This window comes from Tachypleus tridentatus, chromosome 8 (assembly GCF_004210375.1).
Source record: "Tachypleus tridentatus isolate NWPU-2018 chromosome 8, ASM421037v1, whole genome shotgun sequence".
Lineage (NCBI taxonomy): Eukaryota > Metazoa > Arthropoda > Merostomata > Xiphosura > Limulidae > Tachypleus > Tachypleus tridentatus.
In genome coordinates this window covers 70,934,300-70,951,519 of record NC_134832.1, presented here as the reverse complement: position 1 = coordinate 70,951,519, position 17,220 = coordinate 70,934,300, and the positions used below count along the sequence as shown (strand labels likewise).

Here is a 17,220-nt window from a genome sequence, read left to right as displayed (position 1 = left end):
GTAATTCAAAACAAACCAAACCTTCTAGTCTTTCATTCTAAATTATGCAGCCAGAGCAGAAAACCCTCGTGTAGCTATTCTTAGACATCCACTTACGTTATTACTTGAGAGAACTTTACATATGAATGTATTTCATTTATTATTAGCGCAAGAATTCGAAGATAGGAAAACAAAGTAGTCCAATAACATAATAAAAACCTGTAAGGATTATTCAGGTTTATAAGTAATATCTTATTGGAAAAGTTTTGATTTTAAAAACATTCATATCGAATTATTTGAGAATATGTTAAACGCTTACTTCTCATTTATATTATTTATGACATATAGGTGATTCGTGTAATTCATAATTGAAATAGCTTTATTATAAACAAAATATATTTCACATATTTGTATTATTGTATATGCTGCGGTTATTAACGGAAATTTCACAGAAATAAGAAGTCAATTGTAGCTAGTACATTTTAACATTATAAAATCAACAAATTTTGTGTATATTTTGTTTGTTTGATGATGAGACTAAGTTACACAATAAGCACTTTGTGCTGTATCAAACACAAGGATTGAATCTCAAATTTTCCTGAAGAACAAATATACAACTAACCATGCGTACGCATCATTCAGAAGTATAGGGTATGAAAATTCATTTGATAATCTCCTGTATTGATACTTTTTTATAGAATCATTAATAACTTGAAACAGATACATTTGAAAAGTTATGTTTATAAATGACATGCATAGTTTTTTTTTGTCCGTAAAACTGTTTTGGCGGAGTTAAAATACAAAAGTTAGAGTATTCTTAAAAGAGGCAATTTCGATGACCCGAAGTGATATCACTTGTCCGGCATGTGGAATAAGGAAGTTAAACTATTCTTGCTATCATATTCTTTCATCGACCTTTAGCTACTAGCAACGGTAAGCCACGAGGTCACTGTGAGACAAAAACATCAGGAAGAATTAGGAGATTGTCTTACACGGAAATCTCAGAACTTAATTAGTGAGAGGTAAAAAAAATATTTCACTGACATTCAAGAAGCGAATTGCTCAATCTGTTGACCGCTAATGCGCGTTTTTCAGTAACAATGGAATTTGTTTACCTAGCAGTGACAGAAACCCGAAAAATAGCGTCTTAGAAGATAGCCTTTGAGCCTTGACCTTTCTAAAGAAGACAATACTAGAAAAGAGCTAGCTACCCGTATCAAAGTTTGACTTATTTCTCTATTACGTAGCTATTAACAACTTAATTAACTTACTTGGTATAAAAACAAAGCTAGCTCAAATTTTGAATATTCTTGAACATTTTGCTCTGTTTTCAGTCGGCTATAACGTTAGAAAAAATGATTACGTTTTTTAATGTTTACACGAGGCCATGATGAAACAGAAAAAATTCGAATGCTACTAATAGTTTAATTTGTCACATTATTGAACTGAGCAAATTGTTCCGGAGTATATATCAGAGAAATTATTGTTTATGTAAACCTCTGTTGTCTTATTCAGGTCGCTTTTGACGGACACGTAAGTAGCATTTACAGTCAAAATCAATTCTGTATTCTACAGTTTGTTATTTTTAGTTACCGATAATTTTATGCAGTTAATATTGATATCTGGGGGTATGGTGTTAAAAACTAAATTAAGTTAATATAAAAGCGTTTACTTACACTGAGTAATATAAACGTGTTGTTTACTTACACTGAGTAATATAAACGTGTTGTTTACTTACACTGAGTAATATAAACGTGTTTTTATATGATTTGGACTTTAATAATTGTAGCATATTCGCAAGTCTTGTTCATATGTAGAACATTGTTGGGAAGGATAATAGGGAAGAGGCACGATGAATATAATTTATAAGATAATAGGAAAGAGATATGATGAATATAATATAAATATTTCAAACAAAACATGGTTAAGTAAAATAGTAAGGAATATTCAACTTTCAAGGTATGTGGAGATTTTTAAGGAAGACAATATATTAACCTAAATATTCAACTTTTCTATGAACTTTAAGTATACGTCTCAAATTCTGTATAGGTTTTGAAAGATATCTTCCAGTTATGGATTTATTTCACTTTTAACGAACAACATTACGAAACTTTTATAATGAAATCTGTAAGTTTTTGTTTGTTTTTTAAGAAAAGAAAATAGGAAAGGTATATCGCTGACAGGATTTTACAACACATAAGATACTGTCAGAAAGATGAAGAGAAATTGTCTTTCATAAAATATATATGGACTTCCTTGTATATATTAATACAGCATAAAAACACAATTATTATGTATTTATGAACCTTAGTTTGTCATAGACAAAGATTTCTGTCATATGTCTTTTTAAATGAGTGAAGCAGAGATTCTATGCAAATATATCGGAAAGATTCTAACTCGAAGTAAATGTAAGATACATATCCAATGAATATGATTCACTTGCTTAAATTGATTTGCATTCTATCAACTTCTTATAGCTTCATATAAAGAGTATAATGTTCAACAGCTAACTTGTTACTTATAAATTGGACTGGTCAGCATGTCTTAAAAATGATTAAAAATGTTTCCTTCTTTCAAACAATCTGAGAGAGAAAGATTAGATACGAGATCTTTTACATGTTTCAGCTTCCCCCACCATTCCCAATTATTGGGTCTATGACACACACTTATATTATATAGACTTTCTTTCTAAATTTCGATGAAACGACTTATATCCTAAATCTACAATATACCAAAAAGCTATTTAATTGACATTTTAACGTGTTTCTAAGTTTACCAGTAAACCCCAAAAATGTAAGGGTCTATAAGACAACATTAAATTATTTACCAGTAAATAAAATAGATACACAGATGAATTAATAAATGAAAGATTCAAACAAGTTTGTTCTCTAGCGAGTTTAATCAACCAATGTACTATATTAATTAACATAGCAATATTTTTCTAAATATAGGGAGAAATGGCACTGAAGACCCAAAACTTCCGGTTTTATCTTGTTTTATTCTACTTTACCAGTTTTGCATTCCTCGCAGAAAGTTCTGGAGAGAGTGAAAAAATAAAGAAGTCTAGCTACAAGGTAGAAACATTATTTCCATAAAATAGTTTGAAAGGATAAATCTTTTATTATAATAAAAACCTAATCAGAGACCTCTCCTAGTGTATTAATAAAGCAACGCACTTTATAATTTATTCAACAGTTCATTCATAATGTTGAACACCATGCTAATTGTCATATATTCTGTACATTACGAATTAAAAGATAAAATTATTAATTAATCTTTATTTTACGTGCATGAAATATTTTCTAGGTTTTCATTACAATTGTATATATTAATTTTATTGAATTTTGGAAATTCATTCGTTTTATTGAGCACCTTCTGTTCTAAATAGATAATATTCTTTTCGTTTCGTAGGCCTTTTTACATTTTCATAAGTTCATTCATTCTAATTACTAGATTATCACTGACTTTTTCACGCTTCTTTCTACTGTAGAAGCGCTTTTAATTTGGAGAATTTGCTTCAGAATGGATTATTTTATCTTACAACTTTTTGTCTAGGATAATAGTATTTCTAAACATTCATAATAGTTATATTCCCAATGTTTTACGTTAAAACTGATTGTATTAATTTGAAATCGAAAGTGTTTCTTGGAAATTATTACCCTCCTCAAAAATATTGTTTCCTTTACGATTTTTATGTTAACTCACAGTTATTATAATTTTTTTAATAAAGAAAGAAATTTCGCTTATTTATAAAGGAGATCCAACCCATGCAAGGTTTTCTGTGTTTAAGTATTAAATTGTCATAAACGTATGTCTATTATCTTCGATATTTTGAAAATAGCGATATAAAATATATCGGGTTTTAAGGAGTTATGATATTATTTGGTTAAAGTATTTTAGCCGCTGCTGAATTCCATCACTAGCAACATGGTAAGCATTTGTAATATTGTATCAAATACCATTATTATAACACAGTTCCTAACTCTGCCACTCACTTTGTTTAAACGCGAATGTACACAATGGGCTATCTGCATTGGTTTTTACCTCAGTAACCGTATCTACAGTCATAGCTTTGTAAGCATTCAAACTTACCATTGAGCTACCGTGATGTTCAGTAATTTAAAATGAGATGTCATGTCAAGATAAATAAAAACTGTTTATGGCAAAAAACATTCAAAAATAATTAAAGATCATAATGTTTCAGCCGTCGCAATCTTAATATTTTGAATGATATCTTTGTGTTTTCTACACGCTCATGACAGCAGTATTGGTTACTGGTAGGAAATAAACTCTACTAAAGTTGTTTTTCGGGTTTGGCTGCACGGATGTCGATCTTTAACGTGTTAAAAACGTGTTTTTTTTTTCTGAGTCATCGTGCTTAGCGCAAAATTAAACCAATGTAACAAAAATTATATGCATGACTTTCCGTATAAAGAGTGGGTCTTGGATTATGTATACATATTTTGAACTTCCAATTTCCAATTTTGTTATTATCAAGTAAAGCAAACTATAGATTATTTTATAATATATTTACCAAGAATGATATTTTTATATAATACCCGGATATCAGTCCATCTTTATTCTTAATCGTCAGTGTCGTTCTGATTGCAACAGAATACGACATATCGTTTGCGAACGATACTTTAGAAAAAAAAAAGAAGTTTATTTAAACTTCATTTCTAGTTTGTGTAATAATTTAACACATCTACGGTGTTATGTGTTTAATAATATACTTTATTCACTAAACTAATAAGTGGCTTTTTTTAAATCAGAAGAGTGCACGCTCAAGTTGGCCACAATTTGTAGGACCTCCACCTACTCCTCTACGACCACCTGCACCTCCTCCCCGGTCACAGTCACCGAACCAGTTTCTGACATCCAACGGTCCAAGTGCAGATAGTAAGTCCATTGTAGTATCTTTATAAATAAATTTTACTTTTCTCAATTAATAATGATCAATATAAATGTTTATATGGTACTCGCGTAAAATACTCAAGCTCCGTTGCGGTATCAAAAGAGCCCCTTATAATTCACAGAGGCTCTATTATACCCATCAAGCTTTTCCATTACCCTCCAATTTCTTCTGCAGCTACCCCAAGTGGTCCCTAGCCAAAAACAACAACAACAATAAAAATCATTTTAGGATACTTATCCTTGATATCTAAACACGTCTACTAAGTTTGACCTGTTAGCTTTGTGACTACAGATTGTATACAGTTTTAAACATGCCATTCGGGATCCAGAGAGAGGTCAGAATACAGAAATCGATGTTTGGTATAAGTGACCATAAAAACCTATTTATAAATTGTCTTCATGTCTGTATCATTTCATGTGTGTTTTAACTCAACTTAGTAAAAGAGGTGAGACATATCTATCTATATATATATATATAATAACAACCCGAGTCACTTTGCTAAGTTTGACCCTGCTAGTTCCAGAATTGCGCGAGGAGTTAGTTTACATACGTACAAGTTAAAAGGTGAAGTAATGTAAGACAATCAGTCTACGTAAGCTTATGAAACACAGTTTAATCAAGTGGAAATTATAAGCCGTCTTGTGCAAAGTATAATTGAAGTTAATGAGCGATTACAAAATTTATAACGCGCATTGATTAAGTATTTTTTACATTAAGATAAGGTTACCTCCTTAAGATAACAACTAAGATTGAGTTTATAATCGTTTTATTGTAAACTTAAATACTATTTAAACATTCTACAAATTTCAAACTCATATTCTGAGTTTGTTATATTCCCACATAAAACATTCAAACACTATGACTTATCCGTGTGTTAAACACATTTGTACACTAAACTTTTCATAGTTTAGTTTCCTTTCTTTTTTTGCAGTTTATTCAGTTTCAATTGAACTTGTTTTGCACATAGACGCCCTTTTTAAACATGTATAAGAAAGGAAGGAGTAAGAACACATTATTATAATATATATATATTATAATATATTTATATATATTGTTCTTTCTTTGAAACAGAAAAATCTTACAATGAATATTTATTCAGTTTCTTTCAAATTTTGAACAATTTATTGGATTTATATTAGTAATTACTTTAGATGGAAGCATCATTTGAAATAAAAATTCCATGTCAATTTCAGACATCGAAAAATATGTCACATTTTTATATTTCAAATTATGCTTTAACAAAGGTTCATCTTCTAAGATATATAAAAGACATTAAAAGGAAAAGCTATATCACAAGTTCATTACATACATGACGTAACTGTTTTAGTACGTTACTTTTAAGATTTTTATTTATAGCACGTATCTTTACACCTTTAGTTCATTATTGTATTTTTAGAAATATATCTTTTTAACCAATATACATATTAACAAATAATCTAACTTAAATAAAAGCCACATGTCACATCACGTCACGCTTGACTTCTCGAAATAAGAGAAGTCATAAAAACCAAAATGCGTTTATCCAAATAGAATAGTTCGATTACTGTCTTCCCATTACGATTTCAGTGAGAAGGTCGCAAGTGAGCCGTGAGGTAGGATGATGAAAAACCTTATAAGTGTAGTGAGTGTTGATATAATAAGCCTAAGTAAAGATATTGAATGAAATCACCCAGTTTAGAGCAAAGTGCAAAAAAATATCATGAAAGTACAAATATCGATTCAATTTTAAGCCTACATTGTTTCTAAGTTAAGTTATTTTCTGTTATATCATCAACATTTAATAAGCAAACAAACAGTCTTTTTTAGTCAAAGAAGACCTAATTAACAAATCAACAAATATTTTTTCCGGTTTTGTTGTATTTACGTTTCACTTCATACTTTCAGTACATAGACTAACATAGTAGCATGAAAAAAAGCCAGTGGTAGAACGTGGTGTTACCAAAAGCACTGGCTTTTTTATGTATTAGAAATTGCCAACTTAACCGATTTTTTACTGATAATCGTTCTGTGAGCTAGCTAGCATATAGTTCGTTAACAATGATGGACCAAGTATTATCATCCCATTCTTACCCAATAATATACCCTTACTTCACGTTTCATAGCTAACTGAAATTAATAAATATTGCGTGATCAAGCTTGGCCAGCAAAGAGGCAGAAAAGTACAGTCGAGGCAATCAAATGTTGGTAATACCTTAGTGAGACAATCAAAATTGAAATCATTCATGAAATGAATCGTAATTTTTTGTCATCACTAATACACATGTTTTACAGAATGTTGTAAAGTTATTAGTGGAAAGTTATTTATTTAACATTAGTTGGTTTAAACTATTGTGAATTACTGAGTAAACTTACAGGTTATTTAATAACATTGTCGACAGGTAGCGCAACCATATAACTGTTTTTGATTTTGCTGTTAACACTAACAGCAAGTTACGCTGGATCTTTCATTTTTATAATCAATATGATGTTGTGATGAGAAACTAGAAAGCTATAAAGGCTTGTTAAAGAATAAATTTAAAAATAAATAAAAATACAACATTGCTCATTTAATGGGTTTTGTCGTAATTTCCCGAAAGACTGAAAATGTTTAATATATATATATATTTATTCATTTTAGACATAAGGTGCTCATATTCGGACAAGGTCCAAAGTTTTACCGCCCAGCTTACACTTCCTTCTGGGTTTAACACTGCTCCTTTGTTCAACAATGTTCCAGCACCGAATCCCTCTCGGTCTTCTGATTGTGGGATTCATCAGGCTTCGCCCAACTCTAATCGTTTCACGCTTGAAATAACCAATTTTGACAAATGTGGAGTCGAACACCAGATTGGGCAAGACGACAAAGTAAGACTTGTAGCACTTTTGGATTAGTTCTGGTTTTATGTAATAAGCTTGTAAACAAACAAACTGTTGATACTAGGATAACTTTTTGTCTATAAACGTGGCATCTAGAAAGTTGCTTATCTATAAACACGCTACTGAGAGTCGTTTAACTAGAAACCAGTACACTGGAATAATTGTTTTTTTTTTATGTCTTGAACCTGTCATTTCGAGAATTGGTCATTTAAGAACACTTCACTAGATAAGTTGGTTATTTATAAATACGTCACTGAGAGAACTGTTTTTTTATAAACTGGTTACTAAGGGAGTTGTTTATCTATAAACATGCCATTGGAAGAGTTGATTTTCTATAAATCTGTTACTTGGAGAGGTGTTTATCTATAAATATGCCATGAAGATTTTTGTTATTTATAAGTACGTCATTGGGCAAGTTTTTTCCCTACAAACATATTAGTCGGAGAGTTTCTTAAGTATAAACATATGATTGGAGGGAGAATTTTCACTATAAAGATATCACTTGGAGAGTTGCCTGCTTGTAAAAAATTGCTCAGGTAGAGCTGTTTATAAGCAAACATGCTACTTAGAAAGTTTTTATCTGTAAATTTGGTAGCGAAAATCAATATAAGAGATAGATGTTTTTTAACCGCTTTATTGTTTAACTTTCTTTGATATTATTCTTCTCTTTTAACCTTTCTTAAAAGTTACTTTTTTATTTTTAAATTAGTTCCTTCTTAGTTACTTTTTACTGATTAAGTTCGTATTTTATATTTTCATCTATTTCCTGTTTTTTCCTTTTATTTATTTCTAATCTTTTATACTTTCTTTTTTAATTACCTTACTCTTTACTTTGTTATTGATTTAATTCTATCATTTTAATTGATTAGCAGAGTAATTAATTTTCTTTTCTTTAAAGTAGTTCTTTATAAATATCGTTGGGAAATTTGTAAAACTTTCTTGCTAATTTGTTTAGTTTCACCTACACATGTACAATTTTTGTTCTTAATATTTCATAAACGTTTGATTATTGATTTAATTATTGTCATTCTATTAATATTCAATTTATTCGTATTCATTTACATATTTTATTGTTTTCAGGAGTGGCTATCTATTACTATCAGATTTCCTTTCATTGCGGGGTTGAGAATGGCTGAAGACGAATATATCATGGTTATGTGCCGACCTCAAGATAAGACAATTTCCAAAAATAAAGCTCTGGATTTACGTGGAAACTTGTAAGTTTATAGCCGTATTGGTCTGATAAACACAGAGAGTATGATTCAAATTTGTAACACACATATATTTTTCAGCATCTTCAACATTTGAATTTGTTTTCGAATAATTCCTAGATTTTAGAACTTTTACATTTAGTTAAATCAAATGTTCTTTCTTTCTTTTTATCTCCAGGTAACAACTGAAGATGTATAATAATATGTATTTAGTAAAAAAAGTAATTACAAGAGTTTATAAATAAGGTGATTCGAAGAGCTTAGAGAAACAAAATTGAACAACGTTCATTTTGAAATTGTAGAATGATTTTCCAAAAAATTTAAGTTATATTTTAGTACAAATATCTAAACAAACAAACAATCAAGAGCGTGTTCGCACATTTAGTATAGTTGGTGTTGTTTATAATTAAGCACAAAGCTACATAATGGTATATCTATGCTTTGCTCATTAATTGGTATTGAGACCCGGTTTCTTAATGTCTCTAGATATACCGCTGTGCCGCTGGGAGGCACATTGTAGAGCAGAAACTAGGGTTTTATTGCTCACTCAGAATTTTAAATTGTCATTTAAACTTTAGTTTTTTACTCGACCATTATATATTGATATGAAAGTGTATTCCTTGTTTTAAGTAAATGGTAAATAATGTATTCTAATTGTTTTAAAAAATGCGTCAAAGAGTTGTTAAGAAATATAACTTATAATATTAATTAAAAGTATTTTTATAAAATAAATTTCGAAAAAGTTGCTTTTCAAATATGAAATTCCATTGTAAATCGAAGTTTCCAATGCTTTTTTTCTCTTTTCTTAGAAAGATATTTTACATTATTATACACCTTTTCGATTTTGTATTCGTAACAAAATATTTTAAATTAAATTTCAGAAATAAAATGATAACTTATTATACAAGTAAAAAATATAGAAGTAGAATCAGTTGTAAAAAATTATCCACTTTAACTTTGTTTGTAGTTAACCAAAGAAGTAATTTGGCAGGTGTTAAGTAATTTGATGACAAAGAATATTATCATATGATTTCTATAGGTGATTGTGTTTTATCATTCAATATTATGATTTCTATAGGTAATTGTGTTTTATCATTCAATATTATGATTTCTATAGTTGATTGTGTTTTATCATTCAATATTATGATTTCTATAGGTGATTGTGTTTTATCATTCAATATTATGATTTCTATAGGTGATTGTGTTTTATCATTCAATATTATGATTTCTATAGGTGATTGTGTTTTATCATTCAATATTATGATTTCTATAGGTGATTGTGTTTTATCATTCAATATTATGATTTCTATAGGTGATTGTGTTTTAAACCTCAGGTAATATAATAAAATAACCATTTAGTGTTCTTCCTTTTATGTCTAGAGAAAGCCAGTCCAAAACAATCTTCTCTAGTGGTCCTCAAGACTTTGAATGTCAAATTTCTTTATTTTCTCGACCACTTGGTAGTGGAATGTTCACAGAGGAACTCTCTCCAGGAAACACGGTTCGGATTGGTCAAGAGGTAGAACTTCGTGGGATTGTAAGAAATGGGGACGGTTAGTAACTTTACTCCTTCCAAACATAACAAATTATAATTTGAAAAGTTGAAGATTTATACTTGTTGATTAAGTCAGGAAATTAAAACACCTAGATCCCTTAACAACAGCACAGGTGAATGAATGTTGCATGTTTTAGGCACTCTTTCAAGCAAAATAAAATTTAAAGTAAGCACAATAAACAGCTTAATTAACAAATGCTAAACAATCATAGATATATTTAAATGTTAATTTCCGATTAAAAAATTTTATCCCTTTATTTTGAAACCCGACATTTGGATCAGTTTCTTATAGAAAGATATGCGCCCTTTATTAAAATAAGTTTACTCCCCTTAAGTTAATGTTCCCGATTATATATCAACCTGATTACAAGAGTACAATAACTGTAAAAATATTCATACATTTTATAACATTAAAGCTTTTAAACGAAAGCGGTGATTACATATAGTTATAGTGACGTTACGTTGTCGAGCGAACATTAAATATATGATAGTAACTAGTTTTATCTGTTCCGTAAATAAAGTATACTTTATTCTTTCTTCAGTGATGTCCGTTGAGGAATCTACGATAACTTTAAAGGCGTACAATGCTAATTTCTCGGTTTTGATTTCTTCTGATGGACAGAGCACAAATAGCCCATTGATTAGCGTTGCGCTAAAACAACAACAAACAAATTTTAAGAGCACTTTTATTAAAATCATAGAAAGGTCACTTTATCAAACTTCGTTATTTCTATCTACAGCACTAAAAGAGCTACGGGTGTGGGAAGCTTTTACTTCATTAAAGTATGAAAAATTTAAATTAGGAGTAAGGAAGTTCGAGCGACGTCTCCATATACAGAGGAAAGTTAAATATAGTATTATGCATCGCCCAGGTATTTGGGAAACAGAACTAACATTCTTCAGAGCCCTATTCAGTGTTAATGTGTTAAATTTTGGGTTTAAATTTCTTCATTTCTTTATAGACAATGTCATCCTTTTGAGATGGGACTTGAGAGCAATGTTATTGACTTTTAATACCCGTCAACAACACCCACATTTAAAAGTGTCGCTAGATCTGGTGTCTTATACTAGGTACATCAATTTTGATCACACAATTCAGTTCAAAGTGCTTTTCTACTAAACATGTTGTAGAAATGGTTTAACTCTCTTATGTTTAACCTTGTAGTCACTGAAATGTTCCACACAGCCATCATATTCTAACATAAGTCTTCATACATAACCTCATACCTAAGTAGTACAGCAAGGTAACTTAACTGTTTAAATTACTTTAAATACACATCAATGCTTTTACATTTAATAAACTTTGTGAATTTAAATACAAAATACCACAATAAAAACGTTTTGTACTCGAAGCATGAGTTTCGCTATTGTTTTTTCATTACAGACAATTCTGTATTGTAAGCTTAATATATGGATTTAGGACTAATCTAATTCTCATAAGCTGGCTAAGCTTCTTGACGTATTATTGGGTTTATGGCCGAAAATATCCTTAACACCTTGAATGGCCCATCTGCTGAATCAATACATTTTAATCTTTATAAATAATACTGAAAGAAAACTATATTTAATTAGCTATGCTTATTATTTTTTCATTTAAGTAGGCAGTTTGCACTGATCTGAAGTAAATATGGGGAAACAATTAATAATTAGAAAAATGAATTTTATTTGAAAATCACGCTGTGTAATCAACAGAACTGAACGGGTCGTATCGATATAGCGTGTAAAATTCTCTTATTATGACAAGATTTATACCTCTTTTAATACTACTTATAAATCGTGGTATTTGACCTATTGATAAAAATCTTGTAAGTTTATAAAAAGTATTTTGGTTTTAAGCACAAAGCTACACAATAGGCTATCTGTGCTATGCCCACCACGAATATCGGAACCAGGTTTTTGTCGTTATTAGCATTCATACTTACAGCTAAGCTGCTGGGAGCAAGATAAAAAAAGACAGGCTAAATTTCAGTAGATTATCGTTCCAAGGTTATTAAAATATACGACATATTTAATCTTTACTACAAAATAATTTTAGTTTTTTTCTTTATCCACTCTCTGATATTAATATGTATTTTTTCCCACAGGCTGGTACTATGCCGTGCTCCGTGACGTCATAGTCCAGAGAATAAAGACCTCGGATTCAGGTTCCCAACATTTCTCTCCTTCCCCAGTCCTTAACCCTAGCTATAGCTACTCACCAGAAGCGCTTGACTTCGACGTTTCACAATTTAAAGCTCATCCTAGAACAGATGGAAACAAACGTTCCCTTGAAAATAAGATGAATCTTTCTCCAGAGAGATTCACAGACACTTCTCTTCTGACTACTGATATCGCTTTCTTGGTTTTCTCAGATGGGTAATTTTCAGTTGATAACTCCATAGTATTCTTAACACATTAATTAAATAAAGGAAAAGTGTTTACTTCTTAGTATTCAATTTACGCTATTATTTTACGCTATTTGATTTAAACTTTAGATTAATCAAACATATTATTTTGAAGCTAATTAAATGTGTTATTCCTGTCCAGATGTCGCAATCCAACTTTTAAAGCTATTGCACCTAATCATCCATACCGTGATGCGTCAAAACCACTGGAGGTAAACTTTAACTTCAAAGCCTTCATGTTCGACGATATGAAAGACGGGGATGTGCTGAGGATTTCCGCTCGAGTGGTAGCATGTGTAGAATCTGCCGACTGCCGCCCGGTAGGTTTAAGTTGTTTCCTTAGTGCAAAGTTACATAATAAACTACCTGCGCTCAATCTACGGCAATGAGACCAACCCCGAATTTTAGTCTTGTAAATCAGTAAACTTACCACCAACCCACGCACGTATTTAAAAAAATAAAAAATAAAAATGAAGTTTGAAAAGTAAACAAACAAACAAATTGTTAGACAGAAAGACAGTATATGTGTCGCTGAACATGAGCTACTAGACGGTTTACTAAATATAAAAGTAAGTATGACCCGCCATAGAGAAAATTCTATGTATAACTTATTTCTTCAGCTTTTATCAGAGACTCTTCTTTGTATAAAAGGCTGAAACAAGCGATCTGCTAGAAGTAATTTAACCAAACCCAGGTGTTGACAGAACATTTTTTGCTTACCTCTTTTACCAGTTTCTGACTGTTACAACTACCTAACTATTTAATTGGCTTTTCCTGCTCGTATCTAATTAATTGTACATACGTTTGATGCTTATAAGAATTGATTTTTACGTTGAAAAATTAGATGTCTCGATGGCTAAGTTCTAGCTTTATTGTTTTATTAGTGGAAGTGATAACCAACGTTACTGATGAATGTTATACATTAAGAAGATGCGTTTTTATATTAAATAATATCTTACCGTAATTGTAATATAATGTTACTTTATAGTTAGCTAATTGGCCTTGGGGTATATCTATAGATTTTGGAGCTGGCGAGTTAAGTTTGAATCCGTGTGATACCACAAAATACTTCCTGCGTTGTAAGTTGTGGGCGCGTCATAACAGCGAAGATTAATCTATTAGTGTAGATGGTGAGTCTTAGGGTGATGGTGACTTGCTGCTTTCCCTCAATCAATAGTTCAAAAATAAGGATGATGTCAGACAGCTTCAATGAAACTTTCGGCATAATATACATTTTTTCTAGACACTTTGTTTAGATGATAACCAACAAGGCTATGGACGCCGAAAACGTGACGTCATAAATCAGTCTCGAGTGAACGATTATAATGAAGACATACGACAGCAGAACACCACAAGCTATTTCAATCGACATTTTCAGCTATCGGTTGCAATGCCAGGATATGCCAAAAGTAAGATAATGTGTTTTAAAATAACAGTAATATTTTCTTTTTAACCTCTCTGTAAACATTTCTATTAAACTCTTCCACTAACATATATTTTACCCCTTTAGAACACTACCATGTCATGTTGAAACTTTGAACTACTTTGTAAGAAATGTTATTCCCTTTCAAACGTCTCACACTTTACCAGTTTAAAGATAAGTAATTAAAGAGTAAAACATGTTTAGTTTAGTTTTCATTATGTATCTAAAGATAAACCTGACACTTAGGTAGCTTTTATCTATAAAGTTGGCAGTGATAGAGTTAGCCAAATTTTAATTTTAATTTCTGTCTATTAGATATTCCTTTCAAGCTACATATCTGTTTGTTAACACGTTTAATAGTCCATCCATTTTGTAGTGTATCTATTTTCGACACAATTTCTTCTATATTTCTTACTTGTTTATCAATGTGTGCGTCTACCTATCTTTGTATCTGCTTGTTCTCAATTATGTCATTGTCCAACTTCATACGTCTAATTAACTGATTACCTTGCATTTTGTTATTCTTGTTATTCGGCTCACGAACTTTGTAAGAAGATTCATTTTGTAGATTTTATCTCGACAATCTTCGTGTCTTTAGAACAGTCGTAAAAGAAAAAAAAGTGCGTTAAAGATATGATTGAGCGTGTTCAAGATTTCATAACTTACGAATCAGTTGATTTATTTATATTATTTCACTCAAGACATCTTTTTGTTTGTTGTTAACAGCGCTGATGTTAAAACTTAACAAAAGTGATAATGATTTTAATCGCATCTCAATGTACCAGACTAATATACATTTCCAGAAAGAACAATAATAAAATACTGTTATTTACACAAGGTTTTTCGATCAAAACCACAGCCCACCAGACACGTTGACTTCAATACATGTACAGTCCAAGAACTGAGTAATAAATTTCTCTGATTCTCTGCCTAACATCCATTTGTTGGATTACTAGATTACTTCATATTTTAATCATATATTTCTCTTCTCTCACTGTCTGGTCAAATTCTGAAGACGTAGAATCTTTGTATTAATCTAATACATTTCCTAAACTTTGTATTTTGCGGCTCATCTCTAATATTAAGGTTTTAACCTAAACAAAATGTTAAGAAATTTTCTTGCTCATTACAGCGTTTCCAATTTTGTAATTTTTTTCAGCGCAGTGAGCACAGTAGTGTACTATAAGACTCGTACAAATGTAAAGTAACCGGATTGAGTTGAGTAATATAAATTTTATAGTAATTTCCATACAGTCTCGAAAGGGATGCCTTGAAACAATGAACTCTATCTAGAGCAGGAGATTTAACCAAATTGAACGAATTACAAGAATGAACCAAATAAACTTTAGAAGATATTAAACATATTCAGGGCATAAGTGATTTGTGATGTTTCAAATAGAGGAAAAAAGAACAGACGTTTAATAAACTAAATTTAGAAATTTGCTGATAAAAGGTAAATAAGAAATAAAAAAAAAATCCTGATTTTTAGAAAATCTTATGGTGTTTCGGGGTTCCATCTCAAGAAGCACGTCTGGTACGTCTGCGGATTTACAACGCTAGGATTCGGTTTTTGATACCCCTGGTAGGCAAAGCACGAATAACCCATTGTATAGCTTTCTGTTTAATTACAAAAAAAAACGATGGTTCATCTTATAGTTTAATTTACATCAAAATATGGAAGTAATTCATTGAAAATTTACCTCATTTTTATAAATATTTTCAGTTGTTTTTCACTGCAACCTACATTGGTATTTTTTATTTCTCTAGTTAGCTGTTTTAGGTTTCACTTTGTTGATAACTATGTGAAAGTTATTTAGTCATTCGTTATGTTTTTTAGCTCAAGTGTCAGAACTTAAATTTACTTGGACTTTGAGCTTTATCTTAATAATTTTATGCTTTTATAGCCTCATTTGCTTCAGACGAACCATTTTCTGCACGTCGTAGTCTCGGAACTGATGGAGTTCAGCCGTGCACCCTTTACATCATCGGAACTTCAGTTGTAGCAGTTGTATTTTGTGTAACTACCTTAGTGACTACCATTTTTGCTATTCGGGCAAAGAGGGCGCTATCATTACCTGCAAGCCAACCGAACCACCATCCAATCTCCTCAGTCTTGACACATGGCCCCATGCAATCGACTGACCAAAGCTCAACTTATCATGGGATGGACGTCCCGGCTACCCTACCGAACAAGACTCAGGCGAAATTTCTCGACTTTAAAAACTTTAAACGCCAGGAGAATTTATGTAAGACTTTTTTCCACCCTTTACAGATGGATATGAAAACGAAAACCCTGGATTGCAAAGAGGACAAAGCAAAAAATGTAGAATCCACTGAAATAAGTTGTCAAAAATGGGTCTAGTTCCAAATATGTTTTTGCTTTTGTCTTGCTGTACACTATTGATTTCATAAGTGCATAGATATTTTGTTCTAGAGATTTGAGGTGACAGTTCTACTCGTTTTCTTAACAATCAATTTTAGTGATACATAAGAATGAAACATACCTTAACCTTTCATTGGTTTATAACCTTGTCAACTTATTTCTATTTATTTTGATATATTGTACATTAAAACATCATTTATTTTCAGTTAGAATTTAATTTAAAAACTTTATGTTTTTATGTAAGTCTTGTTGGTTTTTTTCTTAATAAAATAGAGCATAAAATCAGTAAAATGGCTGCGAACAATAATCTAGTAATTGAAACATTTTCTTTAAATGTTATATTATAAGTGAAAAACAGACTTTAATTCTATACTCTGTTACCACATAGTAATAATAGATACGCTTCTTTTAAATTTTGGAAAAATGACAGTTAAACAACTGTGAACAATGTCAGAACCTGTGAAGGAATCAACACTAATATCGACTTTTGTGTTAATTTGTCTGAATTTCCATC

At 30.7% G+C, this 17,220-nt stretch overlaps 1 protein-coding gene across 1 annotated transcript; it reads left to right on the top strand.

The window, feature by feature from the left end:
- The first annotated feature begins 2,934 nt into the window (after positions 1 to 2,934).
- Positions 2,935 to 16,961, top strand: LOC143222628 (uncharacterized). The gene is made up of 9 exons (XM_076449337.1): positions 2,935 to 3,053; positions 4,752 to 4,878; positions 7,512 to 7,738; positions 8,831 to 8,967; positions 10,342 to 10,514; positions 12,601 to 12,871; positions 13,043 to 13,220; positions 14,144 to 14,309; positions 16,228 to 16,961. Exons 1-9 carry the CDS (start codon positions 2,937 to 2,939, stop codon positions 16,683 to 16,685), a joined length of 1,854 nt encoding a protein of 617 aa, XP_076305452.1. The 5' UTR covers positions 2,935 to 2,936; the 3' UTR covers positions 16,686 to 16,961.
- The last annotated feature ends 259 nt before the right edge of the window (positions 16,962 to 17,220 follow it).

Excerpts from the sequence above, each read along its gene's own strand:
- LOC143222628 (XM_076449337.1), top strand. The coding sequence starts at position 2,937 with ATGGCACTGAAGACCCAAAACTTCCGGTTTTATCTTGTTTTATTCTAC. Across the intron at positions 3,054-4,751 it reads TAAAGAAGTCTAGCTACAAG|AAGAGTGCACGCTCAAGTTG; the intron begins GTAGAAACATTA and ends TTTTTAAATCAG. Across the intron at positions 4,879-7,511 it reads CAACGGTCCAAGTGCAGATA|ACATAAGGTGCTCATATTCG; the intron begins GTAAGTCCATTG and ends TATTCATTTTAG.